Source organism: Lepidochelys olivacea (genome assembly GCF_965140295.1).
Source record: "Lepidochelys olivacea isolate rLepOli2 genome assembly, chromosome: 8".
NCBI classification, from domain to species: domain Eukaryota; kingdom Metazoa; phylum Chordata; order Testudines; family Cheloniidae; genus Lepidochelys; species Lepidochelys olivacea.
In genome coordinates this window covers 46,310,167-46,331,261 of record NC_140418.1, presented here as the reverse complement: position 1 = coordinate 46,331,261, position 21,095 = coordinate 46,310,167, and the positions used below count along the sequence as shown (strand labels likewise).

General features: G+C 47.2%; 1 protein-coding gene across 12 annotated transcripts in view; it reads left to right on the top strand.

Annotated features, from left to right (window-relative positions):
* PRRC2C (proline rich coiled-coil 2C) overlaps positions 1-21,095 on the top strand; it is a 115,158-nt gene that overhangs the window by 90,682 nt on the left and 3,381 nt on the right. For 8 of the 12 annotated variants that reach the window (XM_084636251.1, XM_084636255.1, XM_084636254.1 and 5 more), the window contains 3 exons: positions 14,341-14,444; positions 18,531-18,657; positions 19,684-19,920. In XM_084636251.1, coding sequence (XP_084492377.1) covers positions 14,341-14,444; positions 18,531-18,657; positions 19,684-19,920 — 468 coding nt within the window. The remainder of the gene's footprint in view (positions 1-14,340; positions 14,445-18,530; positions 18,658-19,683; positions 19,921-21,095) is intronic. The other 4 variants (XM_084636247.1, XM_084636246.1, XM_084636248.1 and 1 more) reach the window with 1 other exon arrangement.

Here is a 21,095-nt window from a genome sequence, read left to right as displayed (position 1 = left end):
GTTATTTCATTTACCAAAGGTAATTAAAGCAGATAGTTCACCTCCCAATGACTTCATAAATATCTCCAGTTCAACAAGTTAGTCATTAATATTCGGAGGATTTTCTTGCCACGCTGTATTAGGAGGAGAACATCACCAGACAGATAGGAAGGACAGGTAGGGCAGAAAAGGTGGGAGAGTAGCATTGTATGTAAGAGCAGTATGACTGCTCAGAGCTCCAGTATGAAACTGTAGAAAAACCTGTGTCTCTGGATTAAGTTTAGAAGTGTGAGCAACAAGAGTGATGTAGTGGTGGGAGTCTGCTATAGACCACCGGATCAGGGGGATGAGGTGGATGAGGCTTTCTTCCGGCAACTTGCAGAAGCTACTAGATCGCATGCCCTGGTTCTCATGGGCGACTTTAATCATCCTGATATCTGCTGGGAGAGCACTACAGCGGTGAACAGACAATCCAGGAAGTTTTTGGAAAATGTAGGGGACAATTTCCTGGCGCAAGTGCTGGAGGAGCCAACTAGGGGGAGAGCTTTTCTTGACGTGCTGCTCGCAAACCGGGAAGAATTAGTAGGGGAAGCAAAAGTGGATGGGAATCTGGGAGGCAGTGACCACGAGTTGGTCGAGTTCAGGATCTGACACAGGGAAGAAAGGTAAGCAGCAGAGTACGGACCCTGGACTTCAGGAAAGCAGACTTCGACTCTCTCAGGGAACTGATGGGCAGGATCCCCTGGGAGAATAACATGAGGGGGAAAGGAGTCCAGGAGAGCTGGCTGTATTTTAAAGAATCCTTATTGAGGTTACAGGGACAAACCATCCCAATGTGTCGAAAGAATAGTAAATATGGCAGGCGACCAGCTTGGCTTAACAGTGAAATCCTTGTGGATCTTAAACATAAAAAAGAAGCTTACAAGAAGTGGAAGCTTGGACAAATGACCAGGGAAGAGTATAAAAATATTGCTCGGACATGTAGGAATGAAATCAGGAGGGCCAAATCGCACCGGGAGCTGCAGCTAGCAAGAGATGTTAAGAGTAACAAGAAGGGTTTCTTCAGGTATGTTGGCAACAAGAAGAAAGCCAAGGAAAGTGTGGGCCCCTTACTGAATGAGGGAGGCAACCTAGTGACAGAGGATGTGGAAAAAGCTAATGTACTCAATGCTTTTTTTGCCTCTGTCTTCACGAACAAGGTCAGCTCCCAGACTGCTGCGCTGGGCAACGCAGCATGGGGAGTAGGCGGCCAGCCTTCTGTGGAGAAAGAAGTGGTTAGGGACTATTTAGAAAAGCTGAACGTGCACAAATCCATGGGGCCGAATGCGTTGCATCTGAGAGTGCTAAAGGAGTTGACAGCTGTGATTGCAGAGCCATTGGTCATTATCTTAGAAAACTCATGGCAATCGGGGGAAGTCCCGGACGACTGGAAAAAGGCTAATGTAGTGCCCATCTTTTAAAAAGGGAAGGACGAGGATCCTGGGAACTACAGGCCAGACAGCTTCACCTCAGTCCCCGGAAAAATCATGGAGCAGGTCCTCAAGGAATCAATCCTGAAGCACTTTGAGGAGAGGAAAGTGATCAGGAACAGTCAGCATGGATTCACCAAGGGAAGGTCATGCCTGACTAATCTAATCACCTTCTATGATGAGATTACTGGTTCTGTGGATGAAGGGAAAGCAGTGGATGTATTGGTTCTTGACTTTAGCAAAGCTTTTGACACGGTCTCCCACAGTATTCTTGTCAGCAAGTTAAAGTAGTATGGGCTGGATGAATGCACCCACATTGGGCAGTTCTCGGTCTCCGTCGGCCTCCAGGCCTCCCACTCAGGTTGAGCGGAGTAGCCCGGCCCACTTGGCGCAGGCCTCCCTGGATGTCCAGGTGCCCTCCACACCGGAGGCCCTGCAGGTGGCCCAGGACATTGTTTCTGCTGGTACCAGAGGCACCGCCACTGTTGTCTCCCCGGTCCAGAGCAAGCCACCACTTGGATCTCCACAATCACCGCCTGGTCGGTACCATTAACAGTCAAAGGAATGTTCCCAACACCGTTCACCGCTCAGCAACAACCCCATGCACAATCCTCGCTGGTCCCTGTTGACCCCCACCAGGTTGTCTGGCTGGGTTATGACTGACTGGTTCTAAGCATTGCTCCGCCTTGAGGGACCATAGACCTTGCAAGGGGAGCAGGCCTCGTCGAGACCGGGAGAGATGGCACCGGAGGTCCTAGTCTCTGAGAGGCTACCGTAGTCCATCGCGATATGGGCATCGGTGCCGTTCCTGTTCTTTGTCTCTCTCCAAGACCCCGCTGCAGCACTGCTCATGCAGTCCCAGGCCTTGATCCACCGGCACTTCGCTATCACGGATCTGCCTGCCGGAGCCAATCACAGAGCAGCTGCTACCAGTGGAAACACTCCTCCATGTCGGGATCATGGTCTCGTGGTCGGCACTGTTCCCGACTCCACCACTCCTCCTGGTCCAGGCACAGCGGCAGGTCATATGCCAGCCCGGCCTCCCTTTGTAGTCATCAGTTGATAGGACAGGCTAGTCAGGCTGAACAGCCTGCTCCGCCGGTTCCACAGCAGGTGCAGTGGCCGCTGGCTCCTGGGCTGGCACCGTGGCACCAGTGTGCCCTGTGGCCTCAGACGCAGCCGGTGGTGGCTCGCTTGGGGGCCGGAGCCTTGGAGAGAGAGTCGGCCTCCCTTTCCCAGCCTCCCAGAAAGGAGTCAATGGGGCATGCATCTTTGGTTCCGCACCCGGAGGGTGACCATGTGGTGAGACCTCCGGTACCGGTGGACACACAGAGTACTGCATTCTCATCCTCCCTGATGAGGCAATTACGGCCCCTCCTCCCCCTGTTCCACAGGAGGACTCTAAAGCCCACCAGGAACTATTGAAAAAGGTGTCATCAAGCCTCAAACTTCAGACCGAGGAGGTGGAGGAACCCTCACACTCCCTCTTCAGTGTCCTCTCAGCCTCAGCACTGGGCAGGGTGGCCCCTCCCACTCCACGAAGGGGTGGCAAAAATTTCAAACGCTTTGTGGCAAACCTCAGCTTCCTTGCCCCCCGTCTCTAAAAGGATGGAACGGAAGTACTTTGTGCCCACCAAGGGGCATGAATACCTGTACACCCACCCTGCCCCCAACTCCCTCGTGGTCGAGTGGATCAAACACAGGGAGAGGCAGGGCCAACCAGCCCCTACTCTGAAAAATAAGACTCAAGGAGGCTGGACTTACTTGGGGGAGAGGTTTATTCGTCCTCAAGTTTCCAGTTAAGGGTGGTGAACCATCAGGCCCTCCTGGGTCAGTATGAGTTCAATTTGTGGGGCGCTCTACCCAAATTTGAGGACTTTCTCCAGGAGCGTGACAAGAAGGAGTTCAAAATTCTGGTGGAGGAGGGCACAGCGGCTGCCAGGGCAACCCTGCAGGCAACGTCGGATGCCGCGGATACGGGTGCAAGGTCTATGGCTTCCGTGATGTCCATGAGGAGGGCATCATTGCTTCTGCTGTCTGGACTGTCCCGTGAGGCACAGAACTTCTTGCAGGACCTTCCATTCGATGGCAAGGCCCTGTTTGCAGAACAGACAGACATGAAATTGCACGGCCTGAAAGATTCCCGCACAACGTTTAAGATACTTGGCCTCTACATCCCAGCTCCAGCCAGGACCAAGTTTAAGCCTCAGCAGGCTCCCACCCAGGCCATCCACTCTAAATATGAGCCCCCTTATAAAAAGTCAAAGGACTATAAGAAATGCCCGCAGAGGCGGTCCCGGTCTGCCCTCCAATGGTAAACAGGTGGGGAAGCGTCAGTTTTGACAGGACGCCCAGGGGCCATTTACCAGTTCATACCAAAGATCCACCCACAGTAAAGCTTCCCTTCCCCAGCTTGTGTGCTTTTTCTCCCAGAGTGGTTGCGGCTGACTTCGGACAATTGAGTCCTCAACACCGTCTCCCAGGGCTACACCCTTCAGTTTACCTCTACCCCGCCCAACCACCCTCCATCCCCATCCCTCCTGGGGTACCCCACTCACAAGGCCCTGCTCGAGCAGGAGGTGGGGCAGCTCCTTGGCTTAGAAGTGGTGCCAACAGAGTTCAAACACAAGGGGTACTACTCCCACTATTTCTTTATCCCAAAGGCCAAAGGGGAGCCCACGCCCATCCTGGACCTGTGAGGCCTGAACCAGTACATGGTAAAGCTCAAGTTTCGCAGTCTCTTTGGCCTCCATCATCCCCCCTGGATGCCGGGGACTGGTACGCCACCCTCAATCTGCAGCATGCGTATTTCCACATTCGTATATTCAAGGGACGCAGGCGTTTGCTCCATTTCACGGTTGGGCAGGAGCACTACCAATTTACGGTCCTCCCATTTGGCCTGTCCATTGCTCCCAGGGTATTCACAAAGTGCATGTCTGTGGTGGCAGCCTACCTCAGACATCGTGGGGTTCAGATCTCGCCTCTCTGGACGACTGGCTGGTCAAGGGCAGCTCCAGTTCACAGGTGTGGGATCACATGGCGCTCCTCCTGTCTACGTGCACCACCCTGGGCCTGTTGGTAAATGACACCAAGTCCACGTTAGTCCTGGTGCAGCACATAGAGTTTATCGGGGCAGTCCTGGACATGGAATCGACCAGGGCCTCCCTCCCACCAGACAGATTTGAGACCCTGAGAGGGCTCATAGACAGGGTCACATGTCGGCATGTACATATGTGGTTCGCCACACCAGATTCAGGATGTGGCCCCTCCAGCTCTGGTTGGCCTCCGTGTTCTCCCAGTCCAGAGACAGGATGGACAAAGTCCTCACTGTGCCCAAGACGGTGATCGCCTCCCTACGATGGTGGTCCTTCCCGCAGGCCCCCCCTTGGTGGAGCTGGCGTCCGACCCATCGTACCTGGGTTGGGGAGCCCATGTGGGGAACATTCAGACCCAAGGTCTGTGGTCCGCTCAGGATCTTGCCCTGCATATAAACTCAGGGCAGTCCGGAACTCAGCGCAGTCCGGCTGGTGTGCATGGCCTTCCACTCTCATCCGAAGGGCAAAGTGGTCAGAGTTCTCACAGACAACATGGCCTTGATGTTTTACATCAGCAGGCAAGGCGGGGGCCCATTTGTCTTCTCTGTGCCAGGAAGCCCTCAGGCTGTGGGACTTCTGTATAGCCCACGACATTTGCCTACAGGCCCACCACTTACCGGGCGCCCAGAACTCACGGGCGGAACTCTGAGCCGAGATTTCTCCTCTCAGCACGAGTGGTCACTACACTCCACGGTGGTGCACAGGATTTTCCAAGAGTGGAGAACTCCCCAGGTGGACCTGTTCACGACTTGGCAGAACCGCCGGTGTCCCCATTTCTGCTCCAGAGTGGGGGTTGGGAGTGGGCACCATCTCTGATGCCTTCCTCCTATACTGGTTGGGCCAGCTTCTCTATGCCTTCCCCCCGATCCCACTGATCGGCAAGGTCTTGGAGAAGATAAAAACGGACAAGGCCCTGGTCCTTCTGATTGCCACGCCGTGGCCCAGGCAGCATTGATACAGGACCCTCATGAGCCTGGCAGTCACCCCGCCGTGGCCATTGCCATCCCACCTGGACCTGCTCTCCCAGGGCCGCCTCCTCCATCCCAACCTAGCGGCACTCCACCTCACAGCATGGCTGCTCAGTGGTTAGTCCAGGAGGGAAGGACGTGCTCAGAAGGGGTTCAGCGCGTCCTCTTGAAAGCAAGCAGCCCTCCACGCATCAGGCCTACTTGGTGAAGTGGTCTCGGTTTTCCCAGTGGGCAGCTGAGCAGGGCATTTCACCCGTGGCTGCTCCAATCCAACTCATTTTAGACTACCTCCTTCACCTTAAAGCCCAAGGCCTAGTGCCCTGTCCGACAAGGTGCACCTGGCAGCCATATCGGCCTTCCACCTGCCGGTGCAGGGGCACACGGTATTCTCCCTTGTTATGACTGGCCAATTTCTTAAGGGATTGGATAGTCTCTTCCCGTACGTTAGGCCCCCAGTCCCACAGTGGGACCTGAACTTGGTGCTGGCCCAGTTGACGGATCCCCTTTTGAGCCGCTAGCTACATGCTCCTGGTTGCACCTCTCCTGGAAGGTAGCCTTCCTGGTGGCGATCATGTCAGCTAGACGGGTCTCGAAACTCAGGGCCTTGACCTCTGAGTCCCCATACACGGTGTTCCATAAGGATAAGTTCCAGCTCTGACCACATCCTTTGCTCCTCCCCAAGGTGGTCTCCACCTACCACATGGGTCAGGACATCTTCCTGCCGGTCCTCTGTCTCAAGCCCCATGCGTCCAGTGAGGAGTGCCACCCCCACATGCTGGATGTGAGACAGGCTCTGGCTTTTATCTGGAATGGACTAAGCCGTTCAGGAAGTCTTTGCAGCTGTTCATTGCCTCAGCCGAAAGGACGAGGTGTCAGCCGATCTCCACTCAGTGGCTCTCCAACTGGATCACCTCATGTATCCGTACTTGTTACGACCTAGCGGGAATCGCCCCGCTGTCGATTGTGAGGGCACGCTCGACTAGGGCGCAAGCCTCGTCGGCTGCCTTTTTAGCCCATGTCCCCATTCAGGACATTTGCAGGGCTGCCACGTGGTCTTCCGTTCACACATTCACTTCGCATTACGCGATGGTCTCTCAAACCAGGGAAGACGCCAAGTTCGGCAGGGCTGTACTCCGTCCCGAGAGACTGTGAACTCCTATCCACCTCCAGTAGATATAGCTTGGAATCACCTATTGTGGAATGCGCATGAGCAATCAGTCGAAGAAGAAAAGACAGTTACCTTTTCTGTAACTGTGTTCTTCGAGATATGTTGCTCATGTCCATTCCACATCCCGTCCTCCTTCCCCTCTGTCGGAGTTGTCTGGCAAGAAGAAACTGAGGGTGGGGGGGGTACACAGCACCCCTTATACCGCGTCATAGAGGCACCACTCCAGGGGTCACTAGGGGCGCACCCCTACGGGTACTGCTAGGGGGAAAACTTCTGGCACCAGTGCACGTGAGCACGCACACCTAATGTGGAATGGACATGAGCAACACATCTCGAAGAACACCAGTTATGGAGAAGGCAACTGTCTTTTTTTTTTTTTTTTGAGTTGGTCAGTTTTTGAAACCTTAATTTTTTTTTAAAGAGGCACTGACAGCATCCCCTGCTTGTTGGGTACCATGGCAACAGGTGTATTGGAAATAGCTATTACAGATTTATTATTTTTGTTTTGTGCCTCACATTTGTGCATACAAAAATAACTCGTTCTAGCCCTGCTGTTAGACATTGACGGGGCTTTTCTTCGCGTACTGCGTGTAGCGATTGTCTGGCTTTATTCCAATACTTCCCTCAAACTGTTCAGTTCCCAGCCATGGGAATAAAGTGCTGATAATAATTTCCTTTTAGAGACTGTCTTTGTAATTCTGCTGTTTTGAAGATATCACACAAGATTCACATTTATCCATTGTTCCACTCTAAGTCTGGGGATTGTGCTGTTGAGGTGACATATTGCTTCTCTGTTTTCTTTACCCTTTTAGATGTGGTCGTGTACATTCTTTTCTGGTTTATTTCCATCAATGGCTTATTTGATGTCTTCATTTTTGAACAATTCTGACTAGAGTATAGATGCTCAGGATACTGGCTGTTGGTCTGCACGGTACCTGAGTAGAGGTGGGAAAAGGTCATGCTCAACTAAGATTCTGAAGGCCAAAAACTTAAGCTAGGTCAGGAATCCTTTTCCTACACACAGGAAGCTGAAGACTGGAGTTGGAAATCCTGTGCGGTAACTTCAAATAAGCAATTGTTCTTTGAATAGTGTCCTTATGGGTGCTCCGCTTTCAGGTGCCTGTGTACCCCACATGCCTTCGATGGGGGATTTTCATTAGCAGTGTCCATTCAGCCCACTCATGCGCCTTTGATATCCTCGTGCCCCACACCAGGGCTGTCTCAGGCTGTATAAGCAAACCATCCTCAGTTTCTTCTCACCCCCTTCAGTCTGAGATGGACCTTAGCGTGTCTGCATGGTGTTTGCGTCCGCTTTTTCTGTGCTTGTTTTTCCCAATTTAGCTAGCTAGTTTTTAGTTTGTAGTGGTAGTTTGTGTTTTTAAAAAAAATTCTTTTCCTCTGGGGAATCCTCTCTGTGCAGGGCATGCCCCAGGTCACTGGGGTTTAAACTTTGCCTCTCATGTGGAGAGGCTATTCCAATCAACAATGGATACTCAAAGTGCCTTTGCTGCCTGGGAGAATTGCACTTCCCTCAGAAGTGTAACTTTTGTTTAGCCCTCAGATCTAAGGCTTGGAAGAACCAAGAAACCAGGCTGACTGCTGCTGATGGAGCATTCCCTTTGCCCTGCTTCAGAGCCAGATCACCCCCCCGTACGTTGTTCCTCAGTGGCCCCTTTGACCTATGCACAGCAGTCTCCCAGAAAAGGGAGATTCTCAGTCCTCCTATGAACATTCTAAGAAGAGGAGCTCTAATTCGCCTCCCAAGGAACCCCCCTCAAAAAGACCTTGTTGCCTGACTAGGTCCACATCCTCAGAGATGATGTCCTTGAGGCTCGGTACCGTGGAGGCAGAGAGTTCCTCCAATACCCCCTTTCTCAGAGGTGAGGGATGATACTCAAGGACCTCACCACTCCTGATGAGAGCAACCCTGGATGCCACTCCCTCCTGCTTGTGGTCCTCAGTGGCCAGATTGGGATCCCTGGGCAGCTTCTTGCAGGTAGTTCTCTGGGGCTCCAACCCTCTCCTATTGGGATGGTAGGGAGGCTCAAGCTTCTCCTCCCCAGCAACAGGAGAAAACATTTGAAGCCCAAGAAACTAGGGCAGATGAAGAAGCCACTCCTAAAGCTACCATTTTGTCATCTTGTCCAGTTGAAGCTGCAGTGCCTCCTGCTTCATCTATGGCAGATGACTTTGATCTCGCTAGGCGGGTAACAGAATCTCTACTGATAATACCAACACCAGACGTTGTATACTCTGTCGTCTGCGACACCATCCAGAATTGTCCTTCCTATCAACAAGGCTCTCCTGGAACCTGTGAAAACCATTTGGCAAACCCCGGCTACAGAAGTGGCAATGTGTAAGAGGACCGATTTTTCAAAAAAAATTACATGTCCATTAAGGACTCAGAGTTAGGTGGAGGGTGGGAAAATAAGAACTCGCTGTGGTTGATGCAATTAATGAACTGGGCAAGCAACATCGTCATAAGTCCACCCCATACGATTGAGACCAGAAACACCTAGACCTGCTTGAGAGAAAATCCTATTAATTGGCAGCCCTACAGATGTGTATTGTAAATTACCATGTGCTGATGGCAAAATACAACTACATAATATATAAACAGTTTGCATTGGTTATTGAACACTTCCACCGGACCAAAGGGACCAGTTTCAGGCCACAGTGGCTGAGGGTCAGTTACTAGCCTGAACATCTCTTCAGGCAGCTCTGGATGCTGCAGATAGCACAGCCCACTGTATCTTTATGGCAATGGTGATGATTAGGGCTTCCTGGTTTACAGCTATCTGGCTTCCCCAGAGAAGTCCAGAATATGATAAAGAACTTTCCATTTGATGGACTCAGTTTGTTTGCGGAAAATACCAATGTGTCATTGTGTACCCTTAAGGATTGTGGGGCCACGTTACACTCATTAGGTGTCTACACTTGCAAACCAAAGGAAGTTTAGTAGATCAGGAACGGTTCAAAGACATGGTCTGATGCGATTCTCCAGGTTTCAGTGACCAACTCTTAGAGAGAGACAGCTTCCAAAGAAAGAGACCTTCTAACAAAACCGATGTGTCTACGGAGAAGTCTTCATCATCAAAGTGGCTGTTTTGACGGGATGGTTAACGGTTGAAGCCCCCACTTCCGTTCACTTGCCAACTACGATGTTTTGCTCACCTCCATCCATTTGGAGACCAATTCTCCCATTTCCAACCAGCATGGGAGTATATCGCCTTGGACAAATGGGTGATGGAAATATCCTCATGCCACACCATCCATTTTACTTACCTCCAGCCTCCTCATTCCACTTCTCCATCCCTCTTTATGGACTCCTCTCATGAGTTGCTGTTCAGACAGGAAATAAACTCCCTTCTTTGTTCAGGAGCAATAGAACTTGTCCCCGGTCAACATGGAGGAGAGGCTTCTACTGAGCTATTTACTTGTACCAAATTAAAATGGAGGGTGGAGACCAATCCTAGATCTAAGATTCCTAAACCAACTCGTGAAGCCTCAGAAGTTCAGGATGGTGATTCTCTGGCAGCTATAATTCCTTCTCTAAATTCAGGGGGTTGGTTTTTGGCCCTTGACCAATACGCTCATCCTACAGAAGGTTCCTGCATTTTGTGGTAGGTGAGGATCGTTTTCGGTATCAGGTGTTCTTGTTCGGCTCTGAAGGTTTTCAAAAGTTCTATCGGTGATGGCTGTCGACCTGCATAGTCAGGCAATCGTACTCCCCTACTTTGATGACTGACTGCTCAAGGGTTAGTCGTACCAAGAGGTGTCATCTGCCACAGCGAAATGCTTTCCCTGTTCTTAGACTTGGGTCTGCAGTTGAATGTGGAAAACTGTACACCAGCTCCTGTTCAGAACCTACAATTTATAGGAGCATCCTTGGATTCTTTAGCAGCCAGAGCCTTCCTTCCCATGGACAGATTTGTGACATTATCAGACCTTTTCAGAGTTATTGCAGGGAGCCCCCAGACTTCGTTTTGAAACTGTCTTCAATTCCCTGTTCACATGGCAGTTTGCACCTTTGTGACAGAACATGCGAGATTACAGCTTTGCTGTTGCCGGGGTGGCTCAGATCAGCTTACCCGCCAAACACACACAGCCTGGACAAAAAGGTGTCAGTTCCCCAGCAGGTGACTCATTCCCCAGACTGGTGGAACATTCATTGAAATGGTAGGGGCAGGGATTTCTTTTCTTCAGTGGACACCAGCAGTAACCATAACCATGGATATATCTCTGTTAGGATGGGGGCACATCTAAGTTCCCTGTAAGCTGCGTGGATGCGCATTTGCTCAGGGAACCTACCCAGAGACCTGCTGCTGCCGGGGCACCCCTCCTCCAACTCAGCCTGCGGCCTGGACCAGCCGGGGTGCCCAGGCCTGCCAGGGTGGTGTGGCCAGATTGGGCCCAGGCACAGCTGTTGTGGCCTGACCCAGGCACAGCCGGGGCAGCGTGGCCTGGGCTAACCCTCTCCCAGCCTGGACCAGCTGTGGGAGGGCTGCCTATTCTGCAGCCCCAGAGCTCCCATGCTGCTGCAGGGAGAGAGAGCTGGGGAGGAGTCGTCCGTCCATCCCCCTCTCCCTCCCCCCCCACCCCACCCCCCCCCCGCCATAGCCCTGGAGCACTCTCCTGCATCCCGAAGCCCTCTGCCCCAGCCCAGAGTCCCCTCCCACACTCTGAACCCCCAGCCCCACCCCCACCACATGAATTTTGTTATGTGCACCAATACGAAGGTGATGTGTGACACATCACCTTCCTATTGGTGCACATAAAATTCATTCTGCATGTGGGTGGGAAAAATTAGAGGGAACACTGGGGCACACGTGGTGCTCTCACAATACAGGGCAAATGGTCACCCAAGAAACCATCCTTCATATCAACTTACTGGAGCTCAAAGCAGTCAGAGTACGTGCCTTCATTTTCTGCCTCTCATCAGGCACAGATCTATCAGGGTTATGATGGACAACATGGCCTGCATGTTCTAAATCATTTGGCAGGGAGGAACAAGATCTTTCCTTCGGTCCCGAAGCAATAAGGTATTGGAACTGGGTACATAAAACATCACAGAGGAATCCCAGCAATGTATCTTCCATGCAGACAAAACATCAAGGAGAAAAATACCTGCTGAGAGCATCCGCCAAGACTATGAGTGGGAGCTGAACCTCCAGAACCTGGTTGACATTTTTCAGATTTGGGGATTTCCAGAAGTGGATGTTTTAACAACAGCTACAAAAAGAAAATGCCACCTGTTTTATTCAAGGGGGAGTTTAGGTCCCAAGCCTCTGAGGGATGCGTTTGATCCTCAGAATGGTTAACAAAATCAAACAGGAGAGGATCGGAGTCATTCTAAGCCCTGATGTGGTCAAGGCAAGCATGGTTTACTTACCTGTTTCATCTAGCTCACTGTATGATGACAAATCTCCCAATCACACCTCAGCTCCTTTCTCAGGACTGTTGCATCCCAATCTGAGCATTCTTCACTTCAAGGCGTGGCTCCTTGATGGTTCATAGGGCTAGAGCTGTTCTGTTTTGCAGAGGTACCGCACATATTAAATAGTAGGAAAGATACTACCAAAAATACTTGCCTTCACAAGTGGAGACTATTTAGTCACTGGTGTGAACTCCAGGAGATAGTCCCACATTCTGCCCCACTCCTCTTTTTCTAGAGTACCTGCTCCATCTAAAGAAAACAGGGCTGTAACTTAGTTCTCTCAAGATTTTTCTGGCAGCTTTTAACAGCCTTTCATACCACTATTGAGGGGTTCTGCCTGTTTGCTCAGCCAACACCTGCAAGGTTCATGGAAGGCCTGGGAAATCTCTTTCCACCAGTGAAAGTCCATACTCCTGTTTGGAAACTTTAATTTGGTTCTTAAGTCTTAAATTCTCCCTCTAACTGATGGCAACCTGCTCCTTATCAAATTTCTCTATGAAAACAGGCTTCCTGGTTGCTATTACCTCGGCCCGCAGAGTCAGAGAGATGGGGCCTTAATGGCAAATCCTCCTTTCACAGTTTTCTACAAGGATGAGGTTTCCTTACATCTGCATTCCAGGTTCCTTCCTAAAGTGTCTTCTGAGTTTCATCTGAATCAGATCATTTACCTGACAGTGTTCTTTCAGAAACCTCAAGTCCATTGTGGAGACTGCGCCATACTCTAGATGTCAGAAGAGCGTTATCCTTCTATGTATGTAGGACTAAACCAGGGGTGGCCAAGCTGTGGTTCTGGAGCCACATGCGGCTCTTCTGAAGTTTAATATGTGGCTCCTCGTATAGGCACAGATTCTGGGGCTGGAGCTACAGGTGCCAACTTTCCAGTGTGCCAGGGGTGCTCGCTGCTCAGCCTCTGCCCCCACTCCACCCATTCCTGACCCTTCCCCTGAGCCTACAGTGCCCTTGCTCCTCCCCGCCCCCAGGCTCCTGATCGGGAGGTGTAGGGAGGGAGGAAGAGGTGCTGATGATCGGTGGGGCTGCCAGTGGGTGGGAGGAGCTGGGAGTGGGGTAGGGGAGCTGATGGGGGCTGCTGACTTATTACTGTGGCTCTTTGGCAATGTACGTCCGTAAATTCTGGCTCCTTCTCAGGCCCAGGTTGGCCACCCTTGGACTAAACCATTTAGTAACTCCACTAACTGTTGGTTTAGTTTGCAAACAGATTAAAAGGCTCTGCTCTTTCTACCCAAAGGCTTTCAAAATGGATTTCTGGGTACATACAACTTGTTACACTGCTGTCAACATCTCAACCTCCTATTGGGGTGTCAGCTAACTCAACAAGATGACAATCTACATCTACTTAAAAATGTCCCAGTCGCTAAAGTCTGCAGAGCTGCTACATGGTCTTCGGCACATACCTTCTCCAGACGCTCTGCCTTAATCGATGCCTCCAGATCTGATGCAGCAGTTGGCAATGCATTTCTTTCCTCTGTAATTGACTTGACTCTGAAGCTCCCACCACCTGATGGGGCTACTGCTCCATCTGAAGTTGAGCACTCATAGGGACAGTACTTAGAGGTTACTCACTCTGTGCAGTAACTGTTATGTAGCTCACGAAAGCTTATGCTCAAATAAGTTTGTTAATCTCTAAGGTGCCACAACTACTCCTTTTCTTTTTGCGAATACAGACTAACACGGCTGCTACTCTGAAACCTGTTAGTTTTTGAGATGTGTCCCCCTCTGGGTGCTCCATTACCCATCCTCCTTTCCTTCTTCAAAGTCTCCTTTTGAGACTCAGCAATGGAGAAGGAACTGAAGGCGGTTCACCCATACAGCCTGATCTAGCCTCAGCATGGGGCTTGAGGAAGTCAGTAGCGTGTGCACAGGCTGATTGGACACTGCTAATGAAAATCTCTAATTGAAGACGCATAGGGCACATGCTTACCTAGAGTTGGAGCTTTGATAGGGAGACACATCTCAAACTACAGTTACTGCACAGAGTGAGTAACCTCTTTCCCTGTCATGTGGAGTAATTGCATGCAGGGAAGGACAGCCATGTGCTTCAATGTTCTTAGGTTGCAAGTAGATAGTTTTGCAAGCTCGTTTTTTTCCATTGTAATAGCAGCCTTAATAGAATGGGTCATTTGTGGTTGTCCTTATAAGTGATGCATTTGGGTTAAACCACAAGTGATGCATGTGGGCTAAACTGCTGTTAATAATTTTTCTCCAGATGTCAGAAATGGATCTTAAGGCCTTTGGAAGCGGCATTGATGTTAAACCAGGAACTCCACCAGTTACTGGTAGAAGCACCACTCCAACCTCCAGTCCTTTCCGGTAAATGAGCCTTTTTAAGCCCAGAATTTCATATAAAATCAGTTCTGTATTAAGTATTGTAACTAGCTGTTTGCTCATGCATGAGCAATCAATTCTTTGAAAGAGATGAATGTTAATGGGGATGAGGGGGAAGGCTATGAATACTTCAAAATGATAACGCTTAAACAATCAACTAGCTTAGCACAGCAGAAGCAGCATTACAGTATGTCATCAGGTCTGCTAACGGTTATGCCAGAAGGGTACTACCCCGAAACATGAAGTTTATTTTTTTTAATTTGTGAATGAAATTGAAATATAACTGAACAGTTTTTAGAAGTGATTCCTGGGAGCGTAGTGGTGAAAAGACTTTGGGATGGCACTGTGATAGGTTTTAGAAGTTATTCTGTTTAAGGGTAGAAGTCTTACCTGCACTGAAGATTGTAGTCATTACCTAGGGCATAAACTAAAGCCTTTCTTAAAACCCCATGCCTTAGAAAGTAAACCTAGTGACAGCAACTCTGATGGAGTCTTATGCTTCAGTGCAGGATTTACAAACTGTTCTTAAACTCTGAAATTAGTATATAGACTGGCTTGCAGGTTTATTTGGCTGATATATGAAAAAGTGTAGCAGATTTTGCAGGAAAATTTAGTAACATTGAGATGTATGTTGCTGGCACACAACTTTTTGAGACGGCTCACAATGCTACCTGAGGGAAAAGCCTTTAATAGAGTAGAAAAGGCTAGAAAACCAGACATACTGTAATCCTCTATGGCTACTAGGAGTTAGTGAAAAATCTGAAGTACTTTGTAGGAGTTTTTATTGGCCATCTGAACAATTGAATTTAAGAAATCCTACACTAATTGGTATTGCATCAGGCCAGAGATTTCAAAAGTAGCAAAAGGAGAGGATCCTCTTTATTTCATACTAATCTTCCGGTATGTGAAAATTTGGAGATTCATAAAAACCAGTAGGATTTTTGGCTCCTTCAACATACAGGGGATGAAGATTGTAATGACTTCAGATTCTACCTCTCCATTACACTTCCAGGAGAGGAAGAGGTTTTGGTTCTGGAAAGGGTTTGTTGTTTTCCCCAGTTACTGGGGCCTGAAATAGATTGTATTGTAACCCGGACTGACTTCATGTGGAGTTAAGGAGAAGAGTGTATTTTCAGAAACTGAGGTGGCAATGACTTGCAGGCACTAAAAAGTTTTTAAAAACCCACAATGCAGACATAGAGCTAGAACGTTCTGAAGATTTCAGAGGAATGTAAACATACATTGCCTATGAAGACTACAAATGAATTGTAATTCAAATTCACTTTTGCACAATGTGGACATCTCACCTGTATCAGCCCTTAGTGTTTTGTGAGCTTTATTTTAACAGGAGGTTATATTTCTGTGAGCTGATCCATTTGACTTGACTGTGGTTTTCCCCCTGAATACAACGTAAGAGCTCAGGTGGATCCCGAATGTTATGTCAATTGGTGAACATCCTCAAAGCATTTTTGTATTGACATGTTCTGATTGTGTCCTTGAAATAAGTATATCTTAGTCCCAAGCATTCACATAATCTAATGTTACTAGTGTTAACGCAGGCATGTGCTAGTACCTAGATCTTTGCTGAATGTATGGCCTGTAAGGGCAGAAGTCTGGTTCTGAATGGGGCCCACTTAGTCTCAATGTACCCTTAATATCTAACTACTTGGATTTTTTTTAAATAGTCTCAAATCATTTCTAGGTTTTTTTTGTTGTTTAATATTGTGGCTACACAGGTTCTGAATGCATCAACACATGTTGGTACATTGCTTGTTGACATCAAGATAGCTGAAATTTAGTGGGCAGGTAATTAACCTTATATATAGTCTCTTCTTCGCTTCCAAAATCCCTGTTTGGTTTCAGTCACTGAAGCTTAATGTTCTATTAGATGACAATAATTGTGTTAAGATTCTTATGTACAGAATCAGTTGTCTGGGAATGTTTTAGGGTTTTGTGCGAAGAGCATTTCTGCTTTCTTTTTTTGTATAACACATAAGGTAATTTGTTTTTATTCAGAAATAAAAAAAATTGTGATTACAGTACTGATTCATTGCCTGTATCTTTGTAATTGTCTATCCTTACTCATCTGACAGACCCTGCAGTTCTGAAGCAGACAAAACTCCCATTGAGAGGCTTGGGAGTTTTGACTGCATCAAGGCTAGAAATGTATGTATATTATTGCATAGTTACGTACTGAATTGGGAAATGGCAAAGCTAAGTGCGTATGCACACACTTGTTCTTCCCCCTGTATGTGTGCATTTAAGATGGTCTTCAATTATATTGTATTAAATACAGTACTACCATAATTTTTTCCTAGAAGTTTAGGAGTCTAATGTTCAGCATCATGTTAGTAATCTTTTTGTCTTATACTTACACAATTATTGATTTAATAGTTCATGTGTATCCTAAGATTCTAGGGGGAAATGTGTGTAGTACTGTGTTTGAGCATGTGCCTACTAAATTAAAAGCATTCAGTGATGAAGGCTTAAAGTGCAACTTTAATTTTGACATTTCTGATTTTTATTGAATAATTCCAGTTTCTGTTCGACCGGTTTTTTAATATTATTTCCTGAAACCTTCTGATAGAGGGGAGAGATTCTCAACAGATTTTCAGTTCCCTGCTTCGCTTAAGGTCTTTTCAGCAAGATAGAAACTGGTTGTTTTATACAAAGGAGAAAATACTAGCTACACAGTGTTCTCAGATATGCAAATTAAACCATCTAAATCTGAGTAGCTTCTTTCCACTATGGTAATTGGACTGAAAATTTTGTACCTTCTGTAGTTAGAAAATGGACTGTTCGAGTTGACAATATCCCTTGACGTGTACTACTTCAGTGTTTAATACAGATTTTGAATGGAAATTCCAATTTTTCATTGCAAGAAGATTTTGATGGGGTGAGGAGGGAGAAAATATTAAAAAGAGCAAAAGAAAAGGCAGTTAATGTGTAAAATCAGCAATCAGGAAATATTTGAGGAATTACTGAAATGCCTGTCCCATGCACTTTATGGTCTGCTACAGAGATCCCTTCTCCTGCACACCTTAGCAGATCCCGAGGTATATTGATGAAGGGCCTCGGGCCTACTCATCTTCATTGGGCCAGCGTGCAGTTGGGGCAGATGAGCTGGAAGATTCCAGAGAGCCACCGAGTCGTAATAATTTAAACTTGTTCAGGTTGAAAATTGTAGGAATAAATTGACTTAAACTAATAACAATTCGGGTGACTTAGTTTAGCTGTGCGCGCGCACACGCACTGCATCAGTGCTCATGTAGTAATCTTAACAAAAATATATTGCGCATGTTTAATACATGATATTTAAAGCAAATCAAACCCCATTTCCTCATGATCGAGACCATGCACTACTCCTCAGTGAAGGCTGTTGCACTCTCAAAAAATCAACTTTCAGACTTCATCTGTTTTGGCTTCGCTGTTCAAAACGTTACAGAAAAAAATTGTAATGGAGGGACATGGTTTTTCTTCTCACAAAAACTAAAAAAATGCATCCTACACCTGGAAAACTTCAGCCTGAAAACAAAAGAAATCTATGAGCAAGAGAGGGGGTCAGAATGGAAACAATTAGGGAGCATCAACTGTCCTGCATGTGTGCTTGGTGCATGTCACAGGTCCTGGTGCTGAAAAGCTTAGGATCTGAATCAGACAATACAAAAGGAGTGGAATGGGCAAAAAAAAAGGGGGGGGGAGCCTGGCCCCACACAGCAAACAAGGGGGCCTAGACATACACAGCAAACAGTCTTGCTTACTGAGTCTGAGATCGTTTATGGTGGGGGCACCAGGTAAAGTCTGTGACCAAAACACTTACTTTCCTTCTGTGTTCTGTTGCTCATTTTGTTCAGTAATTCTGACTCTCAACTGTTTCCCCTTGGGGTTGCCATGTTAACTTGCTACCATTCTGGCTTCATTTGCCTTGAGGATCCTAATGGTAGTTGCTAGGGGGTATCTGATGGTAGTTTTCCTTTGAGCTCAGATTTCAGCTTGGAAGTGCTAATTACAAAAGCATCCTTGTGGTGATAGCAATGTCTTGATTCTAATTGGTGTTGGTTTCTTTTCAAGGGCCGCTTCTGCAAGTCCTAACAACCAGTCCAATAAAATGAACAGCATTGTCTACCAGAAGCAGTTTCAGTCAGCAGCTGCTGCTGTGAGAATGACACAGCCATTTCCTGCACAATTCGCTCCCCAGGTGGGAAACTGATGGCTTCCTGAAAGCAAACTTGCTTTTCTACACCTCAGTTAATCCTGTGACTTTATAACTCTACTCACCTGTGGGCTCTGTTTTTATTTTGATGGGTTAAAAGTATAAGCCCTCAATTTAATAAAGAATGTTGTTTATCAAGCAACTGAATTCAAGTTAAAGCAGACTTGTCTTCAGCCTTGCAAGTTAATGCAGGTTTTCTGGTGTTTCATGCATTTTAATTTTCAGGGACATCTGCGCATCTGAAAGTGAGGCACTTAATAGCACTAGATTGAGTAGTTCTAGTACAGGTAGGTGCCTTGCAGGCTTCCCCACACAGCTCCAGATAACCTCATTTCTATACACCCTACTAGAGGGGGATTGGGGGACTCCGTATCTCCGAAGGGTCCCAGTGCATATTTAAGATTCTAAAAACTTCAGCAGATTCCTAGTCGTTTGTCTGAGATGCAGTTCTGAAGTGATCCAAAGTATGATTTTTTTTCAAATATTCCAGTGAACACCTAAAAAAGGTAACTGTTCCAGATTATAACTGGATATCGTTGAGCCACTAGAGAGAAAATGATACATGCTGTGGATAAGTACTCTTTGGGATTCGTCTGTTTGGTTTCAGTGTTTGACTTAAGGATCTGCGTGTCTGGGTTTTTTTGATTGAAGGGTTCACTAAATGCTGCCAGATGCAGGGAGAACTCTTTCTCACTAGTGATGTCCTTAGGTGCTGCCTTGCTAGGGTTTGTAACATGTCTTAATTTGGGGGGGGGTATTTTTCCCCTTTTTTTAGTAGAATTTTGAGTGCAACTTTAAGCACAACAGCATCATCTTGGGGGTTCTGTTTTTCCTGGAGTCCAAGCATGGCCTGTTTTAACAGAGAAAAAAAATCCCCCTACTTTCTTGGCATTAGTTTAATGGCAGAGCAGGCATGTTTTTCCCCCTCTAAGGAAAAGCCAACATATGATCTGGCTGGCAGTTTTCTAATGGCTAAATGTTTTTTGTTGTTGTTGTTTTTCCCCCACTTAGATCCTCTCTCAGCCTAACCTGATCCCTCCATTGGTAAGAGCCCCACATACTAACACCTTCCCAGCGCCTGTTCAGAGGCCGCCAATGGCACTGGCTAGTCAGATGCCACCTCAGCTGACCACAGGCCTTATGAGCCACCCTCGTTTACAGCATGTGGCCAGAGGTCCTTGTGTATCACTATCTGGAGTCAGAGGCAATCAGGCCCAGGCTACGATGAAGGCTGAACAAGACGTAAAGGTTAGTATTTTGAACAGCGGTGCTGTTAACACCAGTTCAGTCTTGACAGCTCATAGGGCAAGAATGTGTCTATGAACCATGTCTTAAGAAGCCTCTGGACCCTTAACTGCTTTATCCAGGCCTTTAATGTCTTAGTACAGACTAAAACCTAAAACTAGCCCCCCCCCCCCCCACCTTTTTTTTTTTTTTTTAAGAATTGCAACTATAGTGATTGGCAGCAGGCTTCCATTCTCAGGTGGTTTTGTGACCAGTGGCTCCATAAAACCATTATCATTCTTGAGGGAAATCTGAAGTTTAGGCTTCAGGAGACTGCATCTTTTGAATGAGATGTAAAACCCAAGGTCTCTTAAACCCTTTTTTGGGCAGGGGGATGTAGCCAGATGAGCCCCTAGTGTACTGGCCAACTTCCAGTTTTGGTGATGTGGCCAAAATATATTTTACCTGTAGTTTTAACTGGATATACTGTTTCTCAGTTCCTGTTATAAACTGTTTAAACAGCTGGCATATTCCACCCAAGAGGTGGCTGCATTTCAGTAGTAGATTATGTGAATCATACATATTATATATATATATACACACAAAAACTTGTAAAGCACTTTGGGACCCTTCATGATGAGGCAAGATATTATTTCCTGAAGCAGATGCAATGGCACAGGGAGTCTGTGTGGGGACACCGTAAGATTATAATACACTTTACACATCTGCCTGTATTCTGCAGAATCGGTTACCAATGTGGATAGCGCTTCGTCGAAAGGAACTCTTCTTCAGTTGTGTTGCCACTTTCAGTGTCTGGGTGTAGAAATAATGTAACAAGCTTTTCAAAAAAAAATTAGGCATTTGGGGAGATGTTACTTTCACTGCCCTTCACTTAAATTGTAGATATTTTTAGTTTGTAAATAATTACTTGTTAGGGATACAGCTACTCCAAACTTCTAACAAATTAGACTTAATGTTATCCGTAATTGATTAGTTCTTAATCTATCTATAAAATTTGATCCTTAATTAGGCCAGTCACATCTGAGTTTGCCCTCAAAAGACAGCAAGCATAAATCTTACATAGTCTTGTTTTCTGTACCTCCCCATATGCATTCTTTAAATTATTTCACATTCATTCCTTGTCACTTGTGATTAAAGCATTCAGACATCCTGATTTAGCTAACAGACAAATCTGCACA